Source organism: Thalassophryne amazonica, chromosome 18, assembly GCF_902500255.1.
Source record: "Thalassophryne amazonica chromosome 18, fThaAma1.1, whole genome shotgun sequence".
NCBI lineage: Eukaryota > Metazoa > Chordata > Actinopteri > Batrachoidiformes > Batrachoididae > Thalassophryne > Thalassophryne amazonica.
This window is the reverse complement of record NC_047120.1, coordinates 29,964,569-29,985,335: the sequence shown is the minus strand read 5'-3', so window position 1 is coordinate 29,985,335 and position 20,767 is coordinate 29,964,569. Positions and strand designations below refer to the sequence as shown.

At 42.5% G+C, this 20,767-nt stretch overlaps 1 protein-coding gene across 1 annotated transcript in view; it reads right to left on the bottom strand.

Annotated features, from left to right (window-relative positions):
* The window catches only part of dock1 (dedicator of cytokinesis 1), an 815,700-nt gene extending 795,348 nt beyond the window's left edge, over positions 1–20,352 (bottom strand). Inside the window, 1 exon segment of the mRNA XM_034193753.1 lies at positions 20,146–20,352. Coding sequence (XP_034049644.1) covers positions 20,146–20,188 — 43 coding nt within the window. The 5' untranslated portion in view covers positions 20,189–20,352.
* Positions 20,353–20,767: the final 415 nt, after the last annotated feature.

The window sequence follows — 20,767 nt, the reverse complement described above, 5'->3', positions numbered from 1 at the left end:
CCCTATTGCTCCCGGTGTGTAGTGAGCGCCTTGTATGGCAGCACCCTGACATCGGGGTGAATGTGAGGCATAATTGTAAAACGCTTTGAGCGTCTGATGCAGATGGAAAAGCACTATATAAATGCAGTCCATTTACCATTTGTACAGATCAGTGGTTTCTGCCACTAGTCTTCCGTATTTTGGCCCGACGCGTTGTTCCTTTTTGACAGCGTGAAGCTACATCACAGCTCAGAGCGTCGAAAGTTCAAAAGTCAACTTGAAAAGTAAAAGGAAAAAAAAAAAAACAACTTACATTTGCGTCCTGACAGTCCTCAGTATGCCCCTCTGATGCTTTATCAGTGTTCAACAAGTTCAGAGCAGCGCAGTGAACGTGAATGAAAACGGAAGCTCTTTAAGACGCACTCCGAAATGTGATGAGTGTGCACATCGCTCGTGCGCACACCATCTCTCGCTCCGTTTTGCAGACAAACGATCACAGGACAATTTGTTTTTTCTTTTTGTTAATCAGATGACAGATCGTCGTTCTGAGGACCTGGTCAGCACCGGGTCCTGCTGCGCACGGAAGGATGACTGAGCAAGAGTTTTGGTGGGAAAGTGTCCATCATCCTCTTGTCATTCCATCGAGGCGTCAGGCTGAGCGCGTAAACACACAAACAGCAGTTCTGCGAAAGAAACTTTGCGCGCATAACTTCCCCCACCTCTGTCCGAGTTACAATTCCATCTCTTCTTCCCAAATTCACTGCGCAACTCTTGTTCCCGTTTCTGTGCGAGAATGTCCGGTTGAACTTGTTTTTTTCTTTTGTTCAATTAAAAAAAAAAGACTGGGTTGAACTTTGACCATGTCAGCCTGCCGACAAGCAGCAATGCGCGCTCTCGTCAGAAGCATTGCGTCAAAAGCCAAGCTAAAGCGACGCTTCTGACGCCTCTAAAAAGCAACGTGTCTCACGCCTCTGACACTTCCGACGCGTGAAAGGCTCCTTAATCTGCAATAATGAGCTGATGTAAATAATGAGGATAAAATCTATATCGGATTCCTGACTGGGATGCAACGTCCGATTTCGATCAAGTCTGAAACCACGTGATCGGGCCCGATTTCCGATCACGTGATCGGATCGGGACATCCCTACATCAAATCTAGGCTTCCATCTTAGATGTACCTTCTGGCAAATTGCAGCTGAACTTTCAGGTCTCCTTTTTAAGAAAATCCTCCTCTAAACACTTAATGAAGCTGTATAAATGGGGATACAAAATATCCTCATAAAATCAACAATAATGACAATAATAATATTATTACATCAAACAGAGCTCTGGTATCAGAATAGTATCTGTACCGGCAGATATCCAAATTCACATATCGGGATCGGATCAGAAGAAAAATGTGGATAGGTGCATCCCTAAATGAGTAAATTACACCAAAGCCTGTAAAAATCCATAAATCAGCCGCATTATTGTTTAAGGCGCAATGTTAAAAACGTATGGAAAAAGTAGCAGCTTGTAGTCTGGAAATTACAGAGCGTGTGCGTGAAAATCCCCCATTGAGAGGTTGGCATCACACTGCTATAAAGGGGTCTCGGGCGTCGTCGTATTGGAGAAGTTTTATGATTACAAGTACAAGTAAATGAATCCCAGCCTGACTGGAAAATCACTAAGGGCCCTTGGGCAAGGTCTTTAATCCCCTATTGCTCCCGGTGTGTAGTGAGCGCCTTGTATGGCAGCACCCTGACATCGGGGTGAATGTGAGGCATAACTGTAAAACGCTTTGAGCGTCTGATGCAGATGGAAAAGCACTATATAAATAATAATATTATTACAGCAAACAGAGCTCTGGTATCAGAATAGTATCTGTATCGGCAGATATCCAAATTCACATATCGGGATCGGATCAGAAGAAAAATGTGGATCGGTGCATCCCTAAATGAGTAAATTACACCAAAGCCTGTAAAAATCCATAAATCAGCCGCATTATTGTTTAAGGCGCAATGTTAAAAACGTATGGAAAAAGTAGCAGCTTGTAGTCTGGAAATTACAGAGCGTGTGCGTGAAAATCCCCCATTGAGAGGTTGGCATCACACTGCTATAAAGGGGTCTCGGCGTCGTCGTATTGGAGAAGTTTTATGATTACAAGTACAATATGGGATGATCGGGCCATACCCGATACTGGTATCAGGATCGGTGCGTCCCTATTAAAAAGACACAAAATTCACTCCATATTATGCAACAAGTCACAGCATTTATTATGAATGCAGGTGAAGAAAAGACAAAAACAGAAAACTTTGGGACCATTATCAGAGTGGTAAATTGCAGAATTATTTTCTGAAACAGAAACAGGCTCACAGTGGGTGCAGCCAGTGTAAGAGGTTTCGCAGAGTGTTCATTAGTGCCCCTTGGCCAGCATAAGATGTGTTAAAAAGTGTGAAGTCTTTGCACACCACAGATCCCCTGCAGTAACGTTATGGCTGTTGCCCCTTCTTTTCATTAGATTCATCCACTCCACCATTCAGTGAACCTGATGAGATGACTCATCTCCCATTTTTCTTTTTTAGCAAAAGAAAGAAAGAAAATAATACTTTTGAGAGTTCAGTGTCACAACAATAAAGCTGAAGCTCCAAAAGAAATGACAGCTTCATGAAGAAAAAATATCATTCTATGAACATAAATGCATCATTTATAGAAGAAAATGCAACATTACTGCAAGATCAGAATTGGAACTATACAATATGCATTTAATGAACATCAGTAGCCTTGGTGGCCAAAAGACCTAGGCTTTAGAAATAAAGAAAAAAAACCTGACAAAAAAGCACATTTCATGTTACTTCTAAATCACGTACACGTTGAAAGAAGAGGTGCCGAAATTCTAGCTTTTGATGGGCCATAAAAGATCTTGTTTAAGCGCCACAGCCTATTAACATGGCGGGTGATGCCATGTGAATTACAACAGCATGGCATTTACATTATATTTTACATAATATTATGATTCTAAATTTAAAATCTAATTTCAAAATAGCCCTTTGTCACCGATTCTGTTGATTATTTTTATGGACAGAATTCTTCTAGGCGCAGCCAGGTGTAGAGGGGGTCTGGTTTGGGAACCACAGAATCTCGTCTCTGCTGTTTGCGGACGATGTGGTTCTGTTGGCTTCGTCAAATCAGGACCTTCACCGTGCACTGGGGCGGTTTGCAGCCGAGTGTGAAGCGTCCGGGATGAAATCAGCACCTCCAAATCCGAGGCCATGGTTCTCGACCGGAAAAAGGTGCTTTGCCCTCTTCAGGTTGGTGGAGTGTCCTTGCCTCAAGTGGAGGAGTTTAAGTATCTCGGGGTCTTGTTCACAAGTGAGGGACGGATGGAGCGTGAGATCGATAGACGGATCGGGCAGCATCTGCAGTGATGTGGTTCGCTGTATCGGACCGTCGTGATGAAGAGAGAGCTGAGTAGGGGGGCAAAGCTCTTGATTTACCGATCGATCGACGTTCCGATCCTCACCTATGGTCATGAGATTTGGCTCATGACCGAAAGAACAAGATTGCGAGTACAAGCGGCCGAGATGAGGTTTCCTCCACAGGGTGGCTGGGCGCGTCCCTTAGAGATAGGGTGAGGAGCTCGGTCACTCGGGAGGAGCTCGGAGTCGAGTCGCTGCTCCTCCACATCGAAAGGAGTCAGTTGAGGTGCCTCGGGCATCTTTTCCGGATGCCCCCTGTACGCCTCCCTGGAGAGGTGTTCCGGGGCACGTCCCATTGGAGGAGGCCCCGGGGAAGACCCAGGACACGCTGGAGGGACTACATCTCTCAGCTGGCTTGGGAACGCCTTGGGGTTCCCCCGGAGGAGCTGGGGAGGTGTGTGTGGACTGGGAGGTCTGGGCGGCTTTGCTTGAGCTGCTTGCCCCCGCGACCCGACTCCGGATAAAGCGGAAGAAAATGGATGGATGGATGGATGGATTTCAAAATAATAATGTACCCGGAATTCCGCCTGCGGCAGCAGCCGGCACAGCATGACGAACCACCGCCTATAAATTGTAATATCTTAAACATTATTGCGTACATTATCACAAGTAAAAGATGGGTTTAGGTGGTTTTATTATTCACTTTTGTGGACTTTTCTATGCCTTACAGACTGTATTAAAATAATTGATAGTGCAATACTTGTTATTACTTCATGATCTCTATCAATCAATCAATCAACTTTTTTCTTATATAGCGCCAAATCACAACAAACAGTTGCCCCAAGGCGCTCCACATTGCAAGGCAAGGCCATACAATAATTATGAAAAACCCCAACGGTCAAAACGACCCCCTATGAGCAAGCACCTGGCCACAGTGGGAAGGAAAAACTCCCCTCAACAGGAAGAAACCTCCAGCAGAACCAGGCTCAGGGAGGGGCAGTCCTCCGCTGAGACTGGTCGGGGCTGAGGGAAAGAACCAGGAAAAAGAGATCGATCACCAATGAATAAATGCAGAGTGATGCATACGGAGCAAAAAGAGAAAGAAACAGTGCATCATGGGAACCCCCCCCACAGTCTACGTCTAAAGCAACATAACCAAGGGATGGTCCAGGGTTCACCCGATCCAGCCCTAACTATAAGCCTTAGCGAAAAGGAAAGTTTTAAGCCTAATCTTAAAGTAGAGAGGGTATCTGTCTCCCTGATCTGAATTGGAGCTGGTTCACAGGAGAGGAGCCTGAAAGCTGAAGGCTCTGCCTCCCATTCTACTCTTACAACCCTAGGAACTACAAGTAAGCCCGCAGTCTGAGAGCGAAGCGCTCTAATGGGGTAATATGGTACTACGAGGTCCTAAGATAAGATGGGACCTGATTATTCAAAACCTTATAAGTAAGAAGAAGAATTTTTAAATTCTATTCTAGCATTAACAGGAAGCCAATGAAGGGAGGCCAACACGGTGAGATATGCTCTCTCCTGCTAGTCCCCGTCAGTACTTCTAGCTGCAGCATTCTGAACCAACTGAAGGCTTTTTAGGGAACTTTTAGGACAACCTGATAATACTGAATTACAATAGTCCAGCCTAGAGGAATAAATGCATGAATTAATTTTCAGCATCACTCTGAGACAAGACCTTTCTGATTTTAGAGATATTGCGTAATGCAAAAAGGCCAGTCCTACATATTGTTTAATATGCGCTTTGAATGACATATCCTGATCAAAAATGACTCCAAGATTTCTCACAGTATTACTAGAGATCAGGGAAACGATCTGGTTAGACACCATGCTTCTAAGATTTGTGGGCCAAGTACAATAAACTTCAGTTTTATCTGAGTTTAAAAGCAGGAAATAGAGGTCATCCATGGTCTTATGTCTGTAAGACAATCCTGCAGTTTAGCTAATGGTGTGTATCCTCTGGCTTCAGGATAGATAAAGCTGGGTATCATCTGCGTAACAATGAAAATTTAAGCAATACCGTTAATAATACTGCCCAAGGGAAGCATGTATAAAGTAATAAAATTGGTCCTAGCACAGAACATTGTGGAACTCCATAATTAACTTTAGTCTGTGAAGAAGATTCCCCATTACATGAACAAACTGTAATCTATTAGACAAATATGATTCAAACCCACCGCAGCGCAATGCTTTAATACCTATGACATGCTCTAATCTCTGTAATAAAATTTTATGGTCAACAGTATCAAAAGCAGTACTGAGGTCCAACAGAACAAGCACAGAGATAAGTCCACTGTCCGAAGCCATAAGAAGATCAGTTTGTAACCTTCACTAATGCTGTTTCTGTACTATGATGAATTCTAAAACCTGACTGAAACCTCTTCAAATAGACCATTCCTCTGCAGGTGATCAGTTAGCTGTTTTACAACTACCCTCTCAAGGAATCTTTGAGAGAAAGGAAGGTTGGAGATTGGCCTATAATTAGCTAAGATAGCTGGGTCAAGTGATGGCTTTTTAAGTAATGGTTTCATTACTGCACCTTAAGGCCTGTTGTACATAACCAACTAACAAAGATAGATTGATCATATTTAAGATTGAAGCATTAAATAATGGTAGGACTTCCTTGAGCAGCCTGGCAGGAATGGGGTCTAATACGCATGTTGATGGTTTCGGATGAAGTAAACTAATGAAAATAACTCAGACAGAACAATCGGAGAGAAAGAGTCTAACCAAATACCGGCATCACTGAAAAGCAGCCAAAGATAACGATACACTTGTGATGGTTATGAGTAATTTTTTCTCTAATAGTCAAAATTTTGTTAGCAAAGAAAGTCATGAAGTCATACTAGTTAAAGTTAATGGAATACTCAGCTCAATAGAGCTCTGACTCTTTGTCAGCTGGCTACAGTGCTGAAAGAAACCTGGGGTTGTTCTTATTTTCTTCAATTGTGATGAGTAGAAAGATGTCCCTAGCTTCACGAAGGGCTTCTTATAGAGCAACAAACTCTTTTTCCAGGCTAAGTGAGATCTTCTAAATTAGGTGAGACGCCATTTCCTCTCCAACTTACGGGGTTATCTGCTTTAAGTACGAGTTTGTGAGTTATACCACGGAGTCAGACACTTCTGATTTAAAGCTCTCTTTTTCAGAGGAGCTACAGCATCAAAGTTGTCTTCAATGAGATTGTAAAAACTATTGACAAGATACTCTAACTCCCTTACAGAGTTTAGGTAGCTACTCTGCTCTGTGTTGGTATATGACATTAGAGAACATAAAGAAGGAATCATATCCTTAAACCTAGTTACAGCGCTTTCTGAAAGACTTCTAGTGTAATGAAACTTATTCCCCACTGCAGGGTAGTCCATCAGGGTAAATGTAAATGTTATTAAAAATGATCAGACAAAAGGGAGTTTTCAGGGAATACTGTTAAGTCTTCTATTTCCATACCATAAGTCAGAACAAGATCTAAAATATGATTAAAGTGGTGGGTGGACTCATTTACTTTTGAGCAAAGCCGATAGAGTCTAATAATAGATTAAATGCAGTGTTGAGGCTGTCATTCTCAGCATCTGTGTGGATGTTAAAATCGCCCACTATAATTATCTTATCTGAGCTAAGCACTAAGTCAGACAAAAGGTCTGAAAATTCACAGAGAAACTCACAGTAACGACCAGGTGGACGATAGATAATAACAAATAAAACTGGTTTTGGGACTTCCAATTTGGATGGACAAGACTAAGAGACAAGCTTTCAAATGAATTAAAGCTCTGTCTAGGTTTTTGATTAATTAATAAGCTGGAATGGAAGATTGCTGCTAATCCTCCGCCCCGGCCCGTGCTACGAGCATTCTGACAGTTAGTGTGACTTGGGGGTGTTGACTCATTTAAACTAACATATTCATCCTGCTGTAACCAAGTTTCTGTTAGGCAGAATAAATCAATACGTTGATCAATTATTATATCATTTACCACAGCAGTGACTTAGAAGACAGAGACCTAATGTTTAATAGACCCACATTTAACTGTTTTAGTCTGTGGTGCAATTGAAGGTGCTATATTATTTTTTCTTTTTGAATTTTTTATGCTTAAATAGATTTTGCTAGTTATTGGTGGTCTGGGAGCAGGCACCGTCTCTACGGGGATGGGGTAATAAGGGGATGGCAGGGGGAGAGAAGCTGCAGAGAGGTGTATAAGACCACAGCTCTGCCTCCTGTCCCAACGCTAGACAGTCCACAGTTTGGAGGATCCCAAAAAATGGCCAGATTTCTAGAAATGAGAGCTGCTCCCTCTAAAGTGGGATGGATGCCGTCTCTCCTAACAAGACCAGGTTTTCTCCAGAAGCTTTGCCAATTATCAATGAAGCCCACCTCATTTTTTGGACACCACTCAGACAGCCAGCAATTCAAGGAGAACATGCGGCTAAACATATCACTCCCGGTCTGATTGGGAAGGGGCCCAGAGGAAAACAACAGAGTCCGACATGTTTTTGCAAAGTTACACACCGATTCAATGTTAATTTTAGTGACCTCCGATTGGCGTAACCGAGTGTCATTACTGCCGACGTGAATTAAAATCTTACCAAATTTACGCTTAGCTTAGCCAGCAATTTCAAATGTCCTTCGATGTCGCCTGCTCTGGCCCCCGGAAGACAATTGACAATGGTTGCTGGTGTCGCTAACTTCACATTTCTCAAAACAGAGTCGCCAATAACCAGAGTTTGATCCTCGGCGAGTGTATCGTCGAGTGGGGAAAAAACGGTTTAGAGATGTGAACGGGTTGACGGTGTACACGGGGCTTCTGTTTAGGGCTACGCTTCCTCCTCACAGTCACCCAATCAGCCTGCCTTCCCGACTGCACGGGGTCTGCCAGGGGGGAACTAACGGCGGCTAAGCTACCTTGGTCCGCACCGAATACAGGGGCCTGGCTAGCTGTAGAATTTTCCACAGTGCGGAGCCGAGCCTCCAATTCGCCCAGCCTGGCCTCCAAAGCTACGAATAAGCTGCACTTATTACAAGTACCGTTACTGCTAAAAGAGGCCGAGGAATAACTAAACATTCACACCCAGAGCAGAAAAGTACGGGAGAGACAGGAGAAGCCGCCATGCTAAACGGCTAAGAGCTAGTAGCTACGCTAAGCTAGCGGATTCCCAACAGGGAATCCGACACTAGACAGGCTGTGGAGCAGCACAGGTAACGCACGACAACAGTGCTAAAATAAAATAAAAATCCACTCGACAGGCTGTGGAGCAGCACAGGTAACGCACAACAACAGTGCTAAAAAATAAAATAAAATAAAAATAAAAATCACTGGACAGGCTGTGGAGCAGCACAGGCAACGCACGACAACAGTGCTAAAACAAAATAAAAATCCACTAGACAGGCTGTGGAGCAGCACAGGTACGCACGACAACAGTGCTAAATAAAAATCCACTGGACAGGCTGTGGAGCAGCACAGGTAACGCACGACAACAGTGCTAAAAAAAATAAAATCAAAATCAAAATCCACTAGACAGGCTGTGGAGCAGCACAGGTAACGCACGACAACAGTGGTAAAAAATAAAATAAAATCCACTGGACAGGCTGTGGAGCAGCACAGGTAACGCACGACAACAGTGGTAAAAAATAAAATAAAATCCACTGGACAGGCTGTGGAGCAGCACAGGTAACGCACGACAACAGTGCTAAAAAAAATAAAATAAAAATCCACTGGACAGGCTGTGGAGCAGCACAGGTAACACACGACAACAGTGGTAAAAAATAAAATAGAAATCCACTGGACAGGCTGTGGAGCAGCACAGATAACACACGACAACAGTGCTAAAAAATAAAATAAAATCCACTGGACAGGCTGTGGAGCAGCACAGGTAACACACGACAACAGTGCTAAAAATAAAATAAAAATCCACTGGACAGGCTGTGGAACAGCACAGGTAACGCACGACAACAGTGGTAAAAAATAAAATAAAAATCCACTAGACAGGCTGTGGAGCAGCACAGGTAACGCACGACAACAGTGGTAAAAAATAAAATAAAAATCCACTGGACAGGCTGTGGAGCAGCACAGGTAACGCACGACAACAGTGCTAAAAAATAAAATAAAAATCCACTGGACAGGCTGTGGAGCAGCACAGGTAACGCACGACAACAGTGCTAAAAAAATAAAATAAAAATCCACTGGACAGGCTGTGGAGCAGCACAGGTAACACACGACAACAGTGGTAAAAAATAAAATAGAAATCCACTGGACAGGCTGTGGAGCAGCACAGATAACACACGACAACAGTGTTAAAAATAAAATAAAAATCCACTGGACAGGCTGTGGAGCAGCACAGGTAACACACGACAACAGTGGTAAAAAATAAAATAAAAATCCACTGGACAGGCTGTGGAACAGCACAGGTAACACACGACAACAGTGGTAAAAAATAAAATAAAAATCCACTAGACAGGCTGTGGAGCAGCACAGGTAACACACGACAACAGTGCTAAAAAAAAATAAAATCAAAATCAAAATCCACTGGACAGGCTGTGGAGCAGCACAGGTAAAAATCCATGAACAGGCTGTGGAGCAGCACAGGTAACACACGACAACAGTGCTAAAAAATAAAATAAAAATCCACTGGACAGGCTGTGGAGCAGCACAGGTAACGCACGACAACAGTGCCAAAAAACAAAACAAAAATCCACTGAACAGGCTGTGGAGCAGCACAGGTAACGCACGACAACAGTGCTAAAAAATAAAATAAAAATCCACTGAACAGGCTGTGGAGCAGCACAGGTAACACACGACAACAGTGCTAAAAAATAAATAAAAATCCACTGAACAGGCTGTGGAGCAGCACAGGTAACGCACGACAACAGTGCTAAAAAATAAATAAAAATCCACTGGACAGGCTGTGGAGCAGCACAGGTAACACATGACAACAGCGCTAAAAAATAAATAAAAATCCACTGGACAGGCTGTGGAGCAGCACAGGTAACACATGACAACAGTGCTAAAAATAAAATAAAATCCACTGGACAGGCTGTGGAGCAGCACAGGTAACACACGACAACAGTGCTAAAATAAAATAAAAATCCACTAGGCAGGCTGTGGAGCAGCACAGGTAACGCACGACAACAGCGCTAAAATAAATAAAAATCCACTAGGCAGGCTGTGGAGCAGCACGACAACAGTGCTAAAAAATAAAATAAAAATAAAAACGAAAGCGTTAGCAAGCTAGTTAGCTTGCCAACGCTGATGAAGGTTAGCTGATAAAAGTGCTGCGTCGCGATGCTTCGACCGTTAGAGGTCTTCTTTAGGCGTTGGAGCACGGTGAAAAAGTAAAAAAAAGTAAAAAAGTAAAAAAGTCTTGAAAAAGACTGTTAATTCAAAGAACTCAAACAGCTCAGTTCAAACAGCTAACAGATACAGCAGAATACCTATGGCGCTCAGCTGACAGTAACGCGATGTTAAAAACAGCCTGCATTCTGCATCAATTAAAGTTTGTTTGTCAGAGCTTTCAGTAGAAAGTATCAGATGTTAGAATCTGAAATCTATTCCACTGATTTTGACTGGGCCTGATCAAAGCGCTGGGGTCTTTTTTTTTACCATATCATCATATAAATTAAACCTGATTCACTAAATCAATGCATGTTCCCTCTTGCTTCATTTCATATGGTTGGTGTTAGCGCAGCGAGCAACTCAGCCAGTGCTGCAGCTGAGTTCGCCACAGAGCCTTGGTGTATGTTTTAAAAGTACGTTATACTCTCCTTTAGAGCTGAAACAACTAATCAAGTTAATCGATTAAAATTGATTATTAAAATAGTTGTCAACTAATTTACAAATAAATAACTAAATAACTTTGTTTTACCGCAAATGTTTCGTTCTTCCATATAATCACCGAGCTTTGCTTTGAATCTTGAAGCAATGAAGGAGTGCTTTGAGCTGCTGCTTCGTTGGTTTCATTTCTTTTATTTCGCTTTATCTTAATTTTTCCCCACTAAAACCCTAAAGAGCATCTGTGAGGAATATTTACCTTTTTTATGTTAAACTGACCTGTTATGGTCTTCTGAAACATTTGATAGATGTATTTTATGCTAACGCCGATGCTAATGCATTAGCATGTCTATGGCGTTTTCAATGTTAAAGTTAGCATTAAGCTGCTGGCATTTCAGCATCTTTGTGCATTTGTTTTCTACATAATAATTAATGGCTCAGCGTTGTTTATCATAAAAGAGTCAAAGATATTACAAATTATAATATTTTTTAATTTATTCTTATTTATATATTAATAATAATAGCAACAATAATAATAGTAATAATAACTAATAATGCTACAATACAATTTGAGAGAAAGAGACATGAGTCACATGTGTCATTGTGAAATGAATACATAGTTTACAAGTTATACAGAGAATGTTGCACATATAATGAGTCAGGTTACAGTTTTTGATTTAGGTTTTATGATTAACTGGTTATGCTAATTGCTCATTTGCAACAACAAAATACCTCTTTTTTCACCATATATTTTGTAACATTTATATGTTCAATGTTTTATGGCACTCAGCCTTGAATGCCATTTCACCTTAATGCCATTTGAAATAATTATTTTGTTCTTTATTATAAACTGTTTTATTCTTATTATTTTATATTTCAACAGCCAAGGGACATTTGATGATTTGTTAATTTTCAAGTATTGTAAGTTTTCAAATAATGTTCTGTTGTTAAATAAAGCGATGGAAGGAGAGAAAATGTTTCCCTGGCACATTTTTAAAAATTCCACAGTAATCCGATTAATCGTGTCGAAACCCATCAGATTAATCAATGATCCAAATAATCGTTTGTTGCAGCCCTACTCTCCTTCAATTCAAATAGCAACAAGTCCTTTTATTCATACAGATCATCAACAGTGCACGTCATCTCACGTTTCACAGCACAGTGCTGATGCTGCGAAAACAGCCAGTGCACCGGTGTCACAGACCGACACAGTAGCGCCTAAAAGCGGTCCGCCTGCCTTCACTGTGCATGCATCATTAGCCGCGGTTCAAGGATTGTCACCTCGTTTCTGCTAAAACTGCACTCCAGTCCTCATCTGTCTTAGCAACAGATATTTTAATCTTTTGTACATCAATTATTCCCACATAATTCAAATTAGTTCATCATAAAACACAGAGAAAGCAATCAGAGCGCCGTGGCTACATGATGGCTAGCTGATGCGTTCACTGTGCATCGGTCATTTCAAAGCGTCACTGAGTTTCCACCTTGTTTTCTGCTTAAAACTGACTTTAGAATGATTTAAGAAGTTCTTTCTTGTCTCTGACCGTTAATAATCCATTAATCCATTTGAATCACTTGGATGAAGAGACTCTGTCTTAGATGAGCGCCGAAATGATGCATGCGCAGTGAGGCAGGGCGGACCATTCTGTCTGCAACACTGTCAGAGCAAGTTTTTAAGAACATATTTCACTCTCCTTTGCTACAAATACACACCAGTGTCCTCATTTATATTTGCTGCACCATGTACAAAACAGGACTTAAAAGATGCACACAACTTATAATGCTTACATTGTGATTTATAAAAACAAGGAGTTTGTGAAATGTTCACATATGTACACAAACCCATGCGTATGAACGTTTTGGAGAACGTTAATATGCAAATGACAGCATTATACATAAAATAATGCAGTGTGCGAGCAAGTCATAACTCGTACATTTTCATTCCACTTAGTAACACACATCACATATACAAGAGTTGGTAATGTGTATATATGTATGTATGTATGCATGTATGTATATATGGGTGGGCGTTTATAAGCTTTGCTTCTGCTCACCCCCTTTTTGGTCACACATGTCACTGTGGAATTGTCTTGTATATCAGTTTTTGTTATTGACAAGTTGTGGCCAAATAAATAAGTTCAAGTTCAAACAAATAAGTTCAAGGACTTCTCATGAATATTTTTTTATGTGTTGTCAGATGTGATACATTTTAGAGTGACTGTTCAATTGTTAAATACATAAGCCAAGTTAGCCACACTAGACCTACATCTAGATCAGCACACCACAGATACTGAATGTAAATATTTTCATGGTGGACATCACATTTAAAAAAATGGGACCCACATTGTTTTCACTGATCAAATTAAATTAATTTTAATCAAATTTTTTAAAAGACAGCATTGCAGTGACATCACAGCCATGCAAAGGATTCTAGAAAAACTATAAATGTCTAAACATTGGATAAATATTGGATAAATGTGTGTCATCGTGTCCCTACACCCGTGAGGAGCTTCTAAACATCAATCATCAACACCCACGGACATTACGCCAGTTTTTTTAGTGCCTGCAGCTGAACTGGTTCACTTTTGGCCAAAAAAGTGAGACGACGGCGGAGAGGGAAACGAGCTGGAGCTCTCGTGCGCCTCAGACGAAGGGGCACGTGCACGCCCCTAGCTGGGATATTTCTCTCCAATGTCCGCTCCACTCCACAACAAGATGGATGAGCTGGCACTGCTGATGAAGAAGAATAGAGATTTCTCCTCATCTTTTGTACTGTGCTTCACGGAGACGTGGTTAAATGCACAGACACCGGACTGCGCGCTCCAACTAGAGGGATTCCAACTCCTCCGTGCAGACAGAGACCGAGCACTCTCTGGTGGAAAAAACTAGAGGGGGAGGACTCTGCTTCTATATCAACAACGCCTGGTGCTCCGATGTGACTGTGATCTCCCAACACTGCTGTCCCTCTCTGGAATATCTCCTCATAAACTGCAGACCATTCTACTCTCCACGTGAGTTTAACTCTTTCATACTTTGCTCTGTGTATATTCCACCGAGCCCAAAGCACCTCGTTCTATTGACGACCTCAAGCTGGCCAACGACCTGAACGTCTTCTATTCACGGTTTGAAGACAAGGCTCACCCTCCCCACCCCCCACCACAACTGGATATTCAACACTCTGGACCTCCCCCTCTCACTGCTTGCCCTCCCCACTCCCCTGTTGCCCTCTCGGTCCAAGAGGAGGACGTGAGGAGACATTTCAAAAGGCTGAATCCATGTAAGGCCCCGGGCCCAGACTGTGTCTCTCCTGCCACCCTGAGACCACTGCGCTGATGAGCTGGCCCCAGTCTTCACGGGGATCTTCAACACCTCCTTGGAGTCATGCCATGTTCCAGTCTGTTTCAAGTCCTCAATCATAGTTCCAGTCCCCAAGAAACCACACATCACTGGACTTAATGACTACAGGCCTGTGGCTCTCATGTCTGTAGTCATGAAGACCTTCGAACGCCTGGTTTTATCCCACCTGAAGTCCATCACCGACCCCCTCCTGGACCCCCTGCAGTTTGCCTACAGAGCCAACAGGTCTGTAGATGATGCCATAAACCTGGCCCTGCACTCCATCCTGCAGCACCTGGACTCCCCAGGAACCTACACTAAGATCCTGTTTGTGGACTTCAGCTCTGCATTCAACACCATCCTTCCAGCTTTGCTCCAGGACAAGCTTTCTCTGCTCCACGTGCCCAACTCCACCTGCAGGTGGATCACAGACTTCCTGACGGACCGGAGTCAGCGTGTGAGGCTGGGAAAAAAAATGTCTCGAACACTCGGGTCTCAGTACAGGATCTCCACAGGGCTGTGTCCTTTCCCCTCTGCTCTTCTCCCTGTACACTAACTGCTGCACCTCCAGCCACGACTCTGTAAACCTCATCAAGTTTGCGGACAACACCACCCTCATCTGACTCATTTCGGATGGGGATGAGTCTGCCTACAGGAGGGAGTGGACCGGCTGGTGACATGGTGCAGCAGCAACAACTTGGAGCTCAACGCCCAGAAAACAGTGGAGATGATCGTGGACTTCAGGAAAGCCACAGCCCCCCTGCCCTCCCTCGCCCTCACCAACAGCCCCATCACCACTGTTGTCTGTCACCGCTTCCTCGGCACCACCATCACCCAGGACCTCAAGTGGGATTCAACCATCAGCTCCCTCATCAAGAAGGCCCAGCAGAGGATGTACTTCCTGCGGCAGCTGAAGAAGGCCAAGCTGCCTGTGCAGCTGATGGTGCAGTTCTACACGGCCATCATCGAGGTCCATCCTCTGCTCCTCCATCACAGTGGTACGCCGGGGCCAACAGCCAGGGACAGACACAGACTGCAGGGCATTGTGGCCTCTGCTGAGAGGTGATCGGCTGTAGCCTTCCATCTCTCCACGACCTGCACTCTCCAGGACTGTGGGCCGAGCAGGTCGGATCACAGGTGACCCTTCTCACCCTGCACATGGTCTGTTCAAACCACTCCCCTCGGGCAGGAGGCTACGGTCCATCCGGACCAGAACCTCCCGCCATAAGAACAGTTCTTCCCCTCTGCCGTTAGACTCATGAACTCCTCATAACTCAGTCACCTTAAGCTTAACTCTGTCACTTTATCATCTTATCACGGGCACTTTAGACAGTGTATTTGGTTTTTAATTGCACTCCTCCCACTGCACTGTTTTTTCTGTTTCTCTGTTTTTTCTGTTGCACACAGCCTTTCATATTTCTTTTTTTTATCTTAGATTTTATCTTATTTTGACACATAGTTTATATTTTATCTTAGCATTTATCTCTCTTAATGTTTCACCATTGTACCGAAGCAAATTCCTAGGTCTGGAATCCTGTTCACTGGCAATGGCAATAAACTTCTTCTGATTCTGATTCTAAATGTCTACTCATTAGTTTTAATGCATACTTTTGTCTTCATGAGCTCTTCAATATTTATGAGGTGTTTTGCATTGACCATTTATGGGTTGAATGTGGGTGGGTAGAGGGTGAGATATGAGGCAGATCCATCTGCACACAATTAAAAGGAATGTGTGATTTATAAAGACGAGTTTGCTTGAAGCTGTGTGTAAGAACAGTTTTATTTAAATTCTTATTGTCTTTTTTGTTTGTTTGTTTGTTTCATATGTACACTTTTAGGATGAATTCCACACAATTTTTTTAAACAGGCACCAGATCTGTTTCTGACAGATAGCACATCTCACATTAGTGATGATCTCACCTGGCCTTACAATACCTGACAGAACATCAAGAAGTCACCCGAGAAGACTGAATAAAATTTGGTATGTCAGTCAAAGTTCTCAGCAACTTCTACAGGTGTACAGATTGAGAGTGTCCTCATCACCGCCATCACAGTCTGTACAGTAATTGCACAGTCCAAGACAGGAAGGCTGTCCAGCATGTTATTAAGACTTCATAGTACATCTTTGGGGCAGCCTTCTCCTTACTGCAGGACATTTATCAAACCTAGTAGGATACACAACCTCATCAAGGACAGTACACACCCCCAACATTCCCTCTTCACACACATACCATCAGGCAGGTGCTACAGGAGTCTGAAGTCAAGGACTACTAGGCTGGTGAACAGCTTTACCCACAGGCCATTAGGCTTCCAGTAACTCTCTTACACACTGACCCTTCCACCACCTAAGTGACTGTTATTTCACTATCATTCCTCTCCTTATCATTATTACTATGATTTACATTTGTTTACATTTATTCAGCACCAAATCAACAACAAGGTGCCTGAAGGCACTTCATACAAGTAAGGTCTAACCTTACCAACCCCTGAGCAAGCATAGATGCTACAGTGGCAAGGAAAAACTCCTACTAATGCTATTGAGGAAGAAACTCAAGCAGACCAGCTTCAGAGGGGATGACCCACTGCTTAGGCCATTCTAACAAGTTACAAGGTTTTTACAAAGTTTATCAAAATTTATGAAGTTGGAAAATACAAAGCATCTGCTGCAACAATTTCAGGCATGGGATTCCCGCCGTCAGTCCAGCATCCCGCTGTCCACCGACGCCAATCTCGCATATTTCCCTCCGCCACTTGGACAGAGAGAAAAAGTCATTTTTTCCTCTCTATCATCCCTCTAACTATTTATTATAGTAGCTCTGTTTACCATTTATGCATCCATGCACTTTACGACTCCTGCACAGCAGGAAATGCTGCTTAAAACTACACAATATTGCACAAATGCACATCTGCACATCTTTTAAACTGTACATCCTTTAAATTGTGTATATAATACATTCTTCAGTCTAATAATGTGTATTTTATATGTGTTCTCTTTTTTGAAAAAAATCATCTGATGTGAACTTTTTACATGCAAATTTTCTAGGGAGAATGAACAGAGTAAAAATTTCATTGTGTGGTATAACTGCCTGTTTTTACTGTGCACATGACAATAAAAAAGAAACTCTTAACAGTAATATGCCCTTCATACCAGTTAATTAAATACCAATTTAAAACTGATTTTCATCTCATCATGTTGGTTGTCCTCTTGCACACAGAGACTGCACAGGTGCGTAACCAGAGGGGCAAGGGTAGGAACACCCCCCCCCCCCCCCCCCCCAAGGTAAAGGTCAAAAAAGTCTTTTTGCATGTAATAATAATAAAATACATTCCTAGTTTTACAACTAGCTACAACTCTGCACCAAACTGAATTGACAAGCCATATAAAAATAAATAAAATAAATCTCTTTATGCAATTTACAAAAAAATAAATGTATACTACATCAAAGAACAGCTGCCTGAAGGTGTTTTTATGCATAGCAGAGCTGTTTAAATTGTCAACCATGTACATAAGATTACGCAAGTTTAATATCTTGGAAAATACAAGTATTGAACTTGTAACTAAGACACAAAGTAATATTGATTCAAATATGTTTTGATGTTAAGAATAAAATAATTCTCATCACCATTATCTTTATTCTAATTATATATGGTTGCTTAGCTGCAACACTTCAGTGTTTGCACTGTTGACATTTCTTTGTTGCACTTGCTTTATTATTGTTTATGAGGCCAAAGCAGATGTTCACCACCAGTCTGGTTTGCTTGACATTTTTTCCTGAAAACTGCTGCCAATGTAGTTGGTAAGGTTCGACCTTAAGGTGTGTTTACACATAGGCAAGACGCGTTACGAATGTCATATCTTGCGTTCATTCTTGGCACATTCGTAACATTCTTAACGTGACTTAACGCATCTAAATAGGTTTCTTAAGAGTGCGCGTTGGTGCGTGATATACGTGATTTTCATGGAGCATGCTTTTGGCTGTCAAAAAATCTTCCACGAATGTCACGCACCACCCTCATTTCGCCTCATGTCGTGGAGGTGGCAATTGAGTGCATTGATCCGTCTTGATTAGTGGTGGTCCTTAATAGAGTGTGACAGTGTTCTTCTTGATGTGCGCACAATTAAACCCTGCTGCACCGCATTCAGTTTCATTGCTGCAGTATGCTGAAGAAGGACAGTGATGCCAAGTTGGCTAAAAAGTCTCATTCCATGCTCCTCAGTGCGCTCCTGCAGGTGTTCAACCTGCTGCATGTGCCTGATGTTTGGGAAAACGCACGAGATGAAGCTGCGTGGAGCCACACATCTGGCTCTCATCCATCTCCTCCTCCTCTCTGCGCCACTCCATGGCATAGAGCCCAACTAAGCATGCAGTCACAAAGTTCTTCTGATGTGGATTTTGAGGAACAAACTGGAGCAATCTGAATTGTTTCAGCAACTGACAGTTAGATGATGGGTGTGTGTAGACAAGTCGCCTCGTTCACAACGTGACAGAACTTAACCATAGCGCGCAACAGCGTGCAACAACGCAGAACATTATTCTTGACCGTGCATAATGGTTCCTGATAATTCTCCAGAAACACCTGCCATTAATAAGATAAAATTTATCAATAACAATGTCATTTTCTATTCTGATTATCAGTCAAGTTCTTTAAAATCTATTCTTGATCAATGTTTCTGTGTAAAAATGGCAACTCTACACAGGTTTTCAGCATCAATCAAGCCATTTTTCTTCTTGCTAGGTACAACTTGGCGTCGCGCCTTCAGATGTAACATCTTGACGCATGAGTTTTTGCAACACTGTGCTGTCAGAAAAACACTGCGACATCAACAATAAGAAAATGACAACATCTGAGGCACAGGATTCCAATGGACTGAAAAATCTGCAAGTGGTTGATTCCAATCCTATAATACTTCAGACAAGTCAGGGGATGGAAACATAAACATTTCCAAGCCACTGAATGTCATGGACTTCATTTACATCAAATACTAAGAAATAAAAACATGGTACGGTACATCTGTCTGGAGAAGGCAGTTCATAAAATTGAATAACCACAGAAGAAAGCCAGTGAGGGAAGCCATTAAGACAACGAAACAAATTCTAGGCTTCTGCAGCTGTGATGAGAGAAACTGTGCACAGTGCAACTTCTGTCTGTTGCAACCACCACTCACAACTTCACCGGTTTAATGACACAAAGAAGGATTTTAACACAAGAAAACAGCTGAAATCTCAGCTCGAGTCTCCCATGTGCCTCTGACAACTGCAGCTGAAATTCCAAACACTGCCATTAACCAGTTCAAACATGTATGTGTGGCTGTTAAACGTGACAAAACAGTTGAGGAAATGAAATAAGTTAAATATCAACAAGAGTGTGACAGCTAGGCCCCACAACAGGAAGCAGCAGCAGCAAGGCGCGCCTCGAACAATTCCCAATCCTCACAAAAGGCACATTCCTTCTTTTACATCCCATGCAAAGTAGCAGGCAAATTCCCGGCACGTTACACCGGCCTGCCCCTGGCTGTGAGCAAATCACACACCAACCAAAAGTCACGGCTAACTGAGAAACGACAAAGCTGTTCACTTACAATCACAGTCCTTGTCAAAGTTGGAAGAAGAGTGTGAAAGCGAAAAGCTAGGAAGCTAACGATGGAGCGCGCAAGTTTCATACGTACCAACACCATACTTTTCCTTTTTAGAGGGCACCCAACGAGACATTCTCAGCGCCGGAAAGTCCACGTGTTGGTGTTTATTCCGTTTAAACAAGGTCCAAGAGTAAGGTCTTGGTAACAATGTGACTTTTGTTCAGTTTTCTCTCAGCTTTGGAGAAGTACACCGAGCAGCCATTTTCCACCGTTGACAGGACGCGCCACCAGGGGGTGCAGACAGCACAGGTTTTCCTGCTGCTGTGTTGAGGCGGTCACACAGCAACAGGAAAACTCCCACTCGTGTATGTGCGTGTGCTTCTGCACAGATATTGTATCATGCAAAGATATTAGTGCACGCAACATATTGTCTTGTGCACTCAAGATTTTTTATAATGCACATCAGATACTATATAGTGCACATTAGATATCTCGTGCACACCAGATACTATGTAGTGCACATTAGATATCTAGTGCACACCAGACACTATATAGTGCACTTTAAATATTATGTCGTGCACACCAGACACTATATAATGCACATTAGATATTATCTAGTGCACACCAGACACTATATAATGCACATTAGATATTATCTAGTGCACACCAGACACTATATAATGCACATTAGATATTATCTAGTGCACACCAG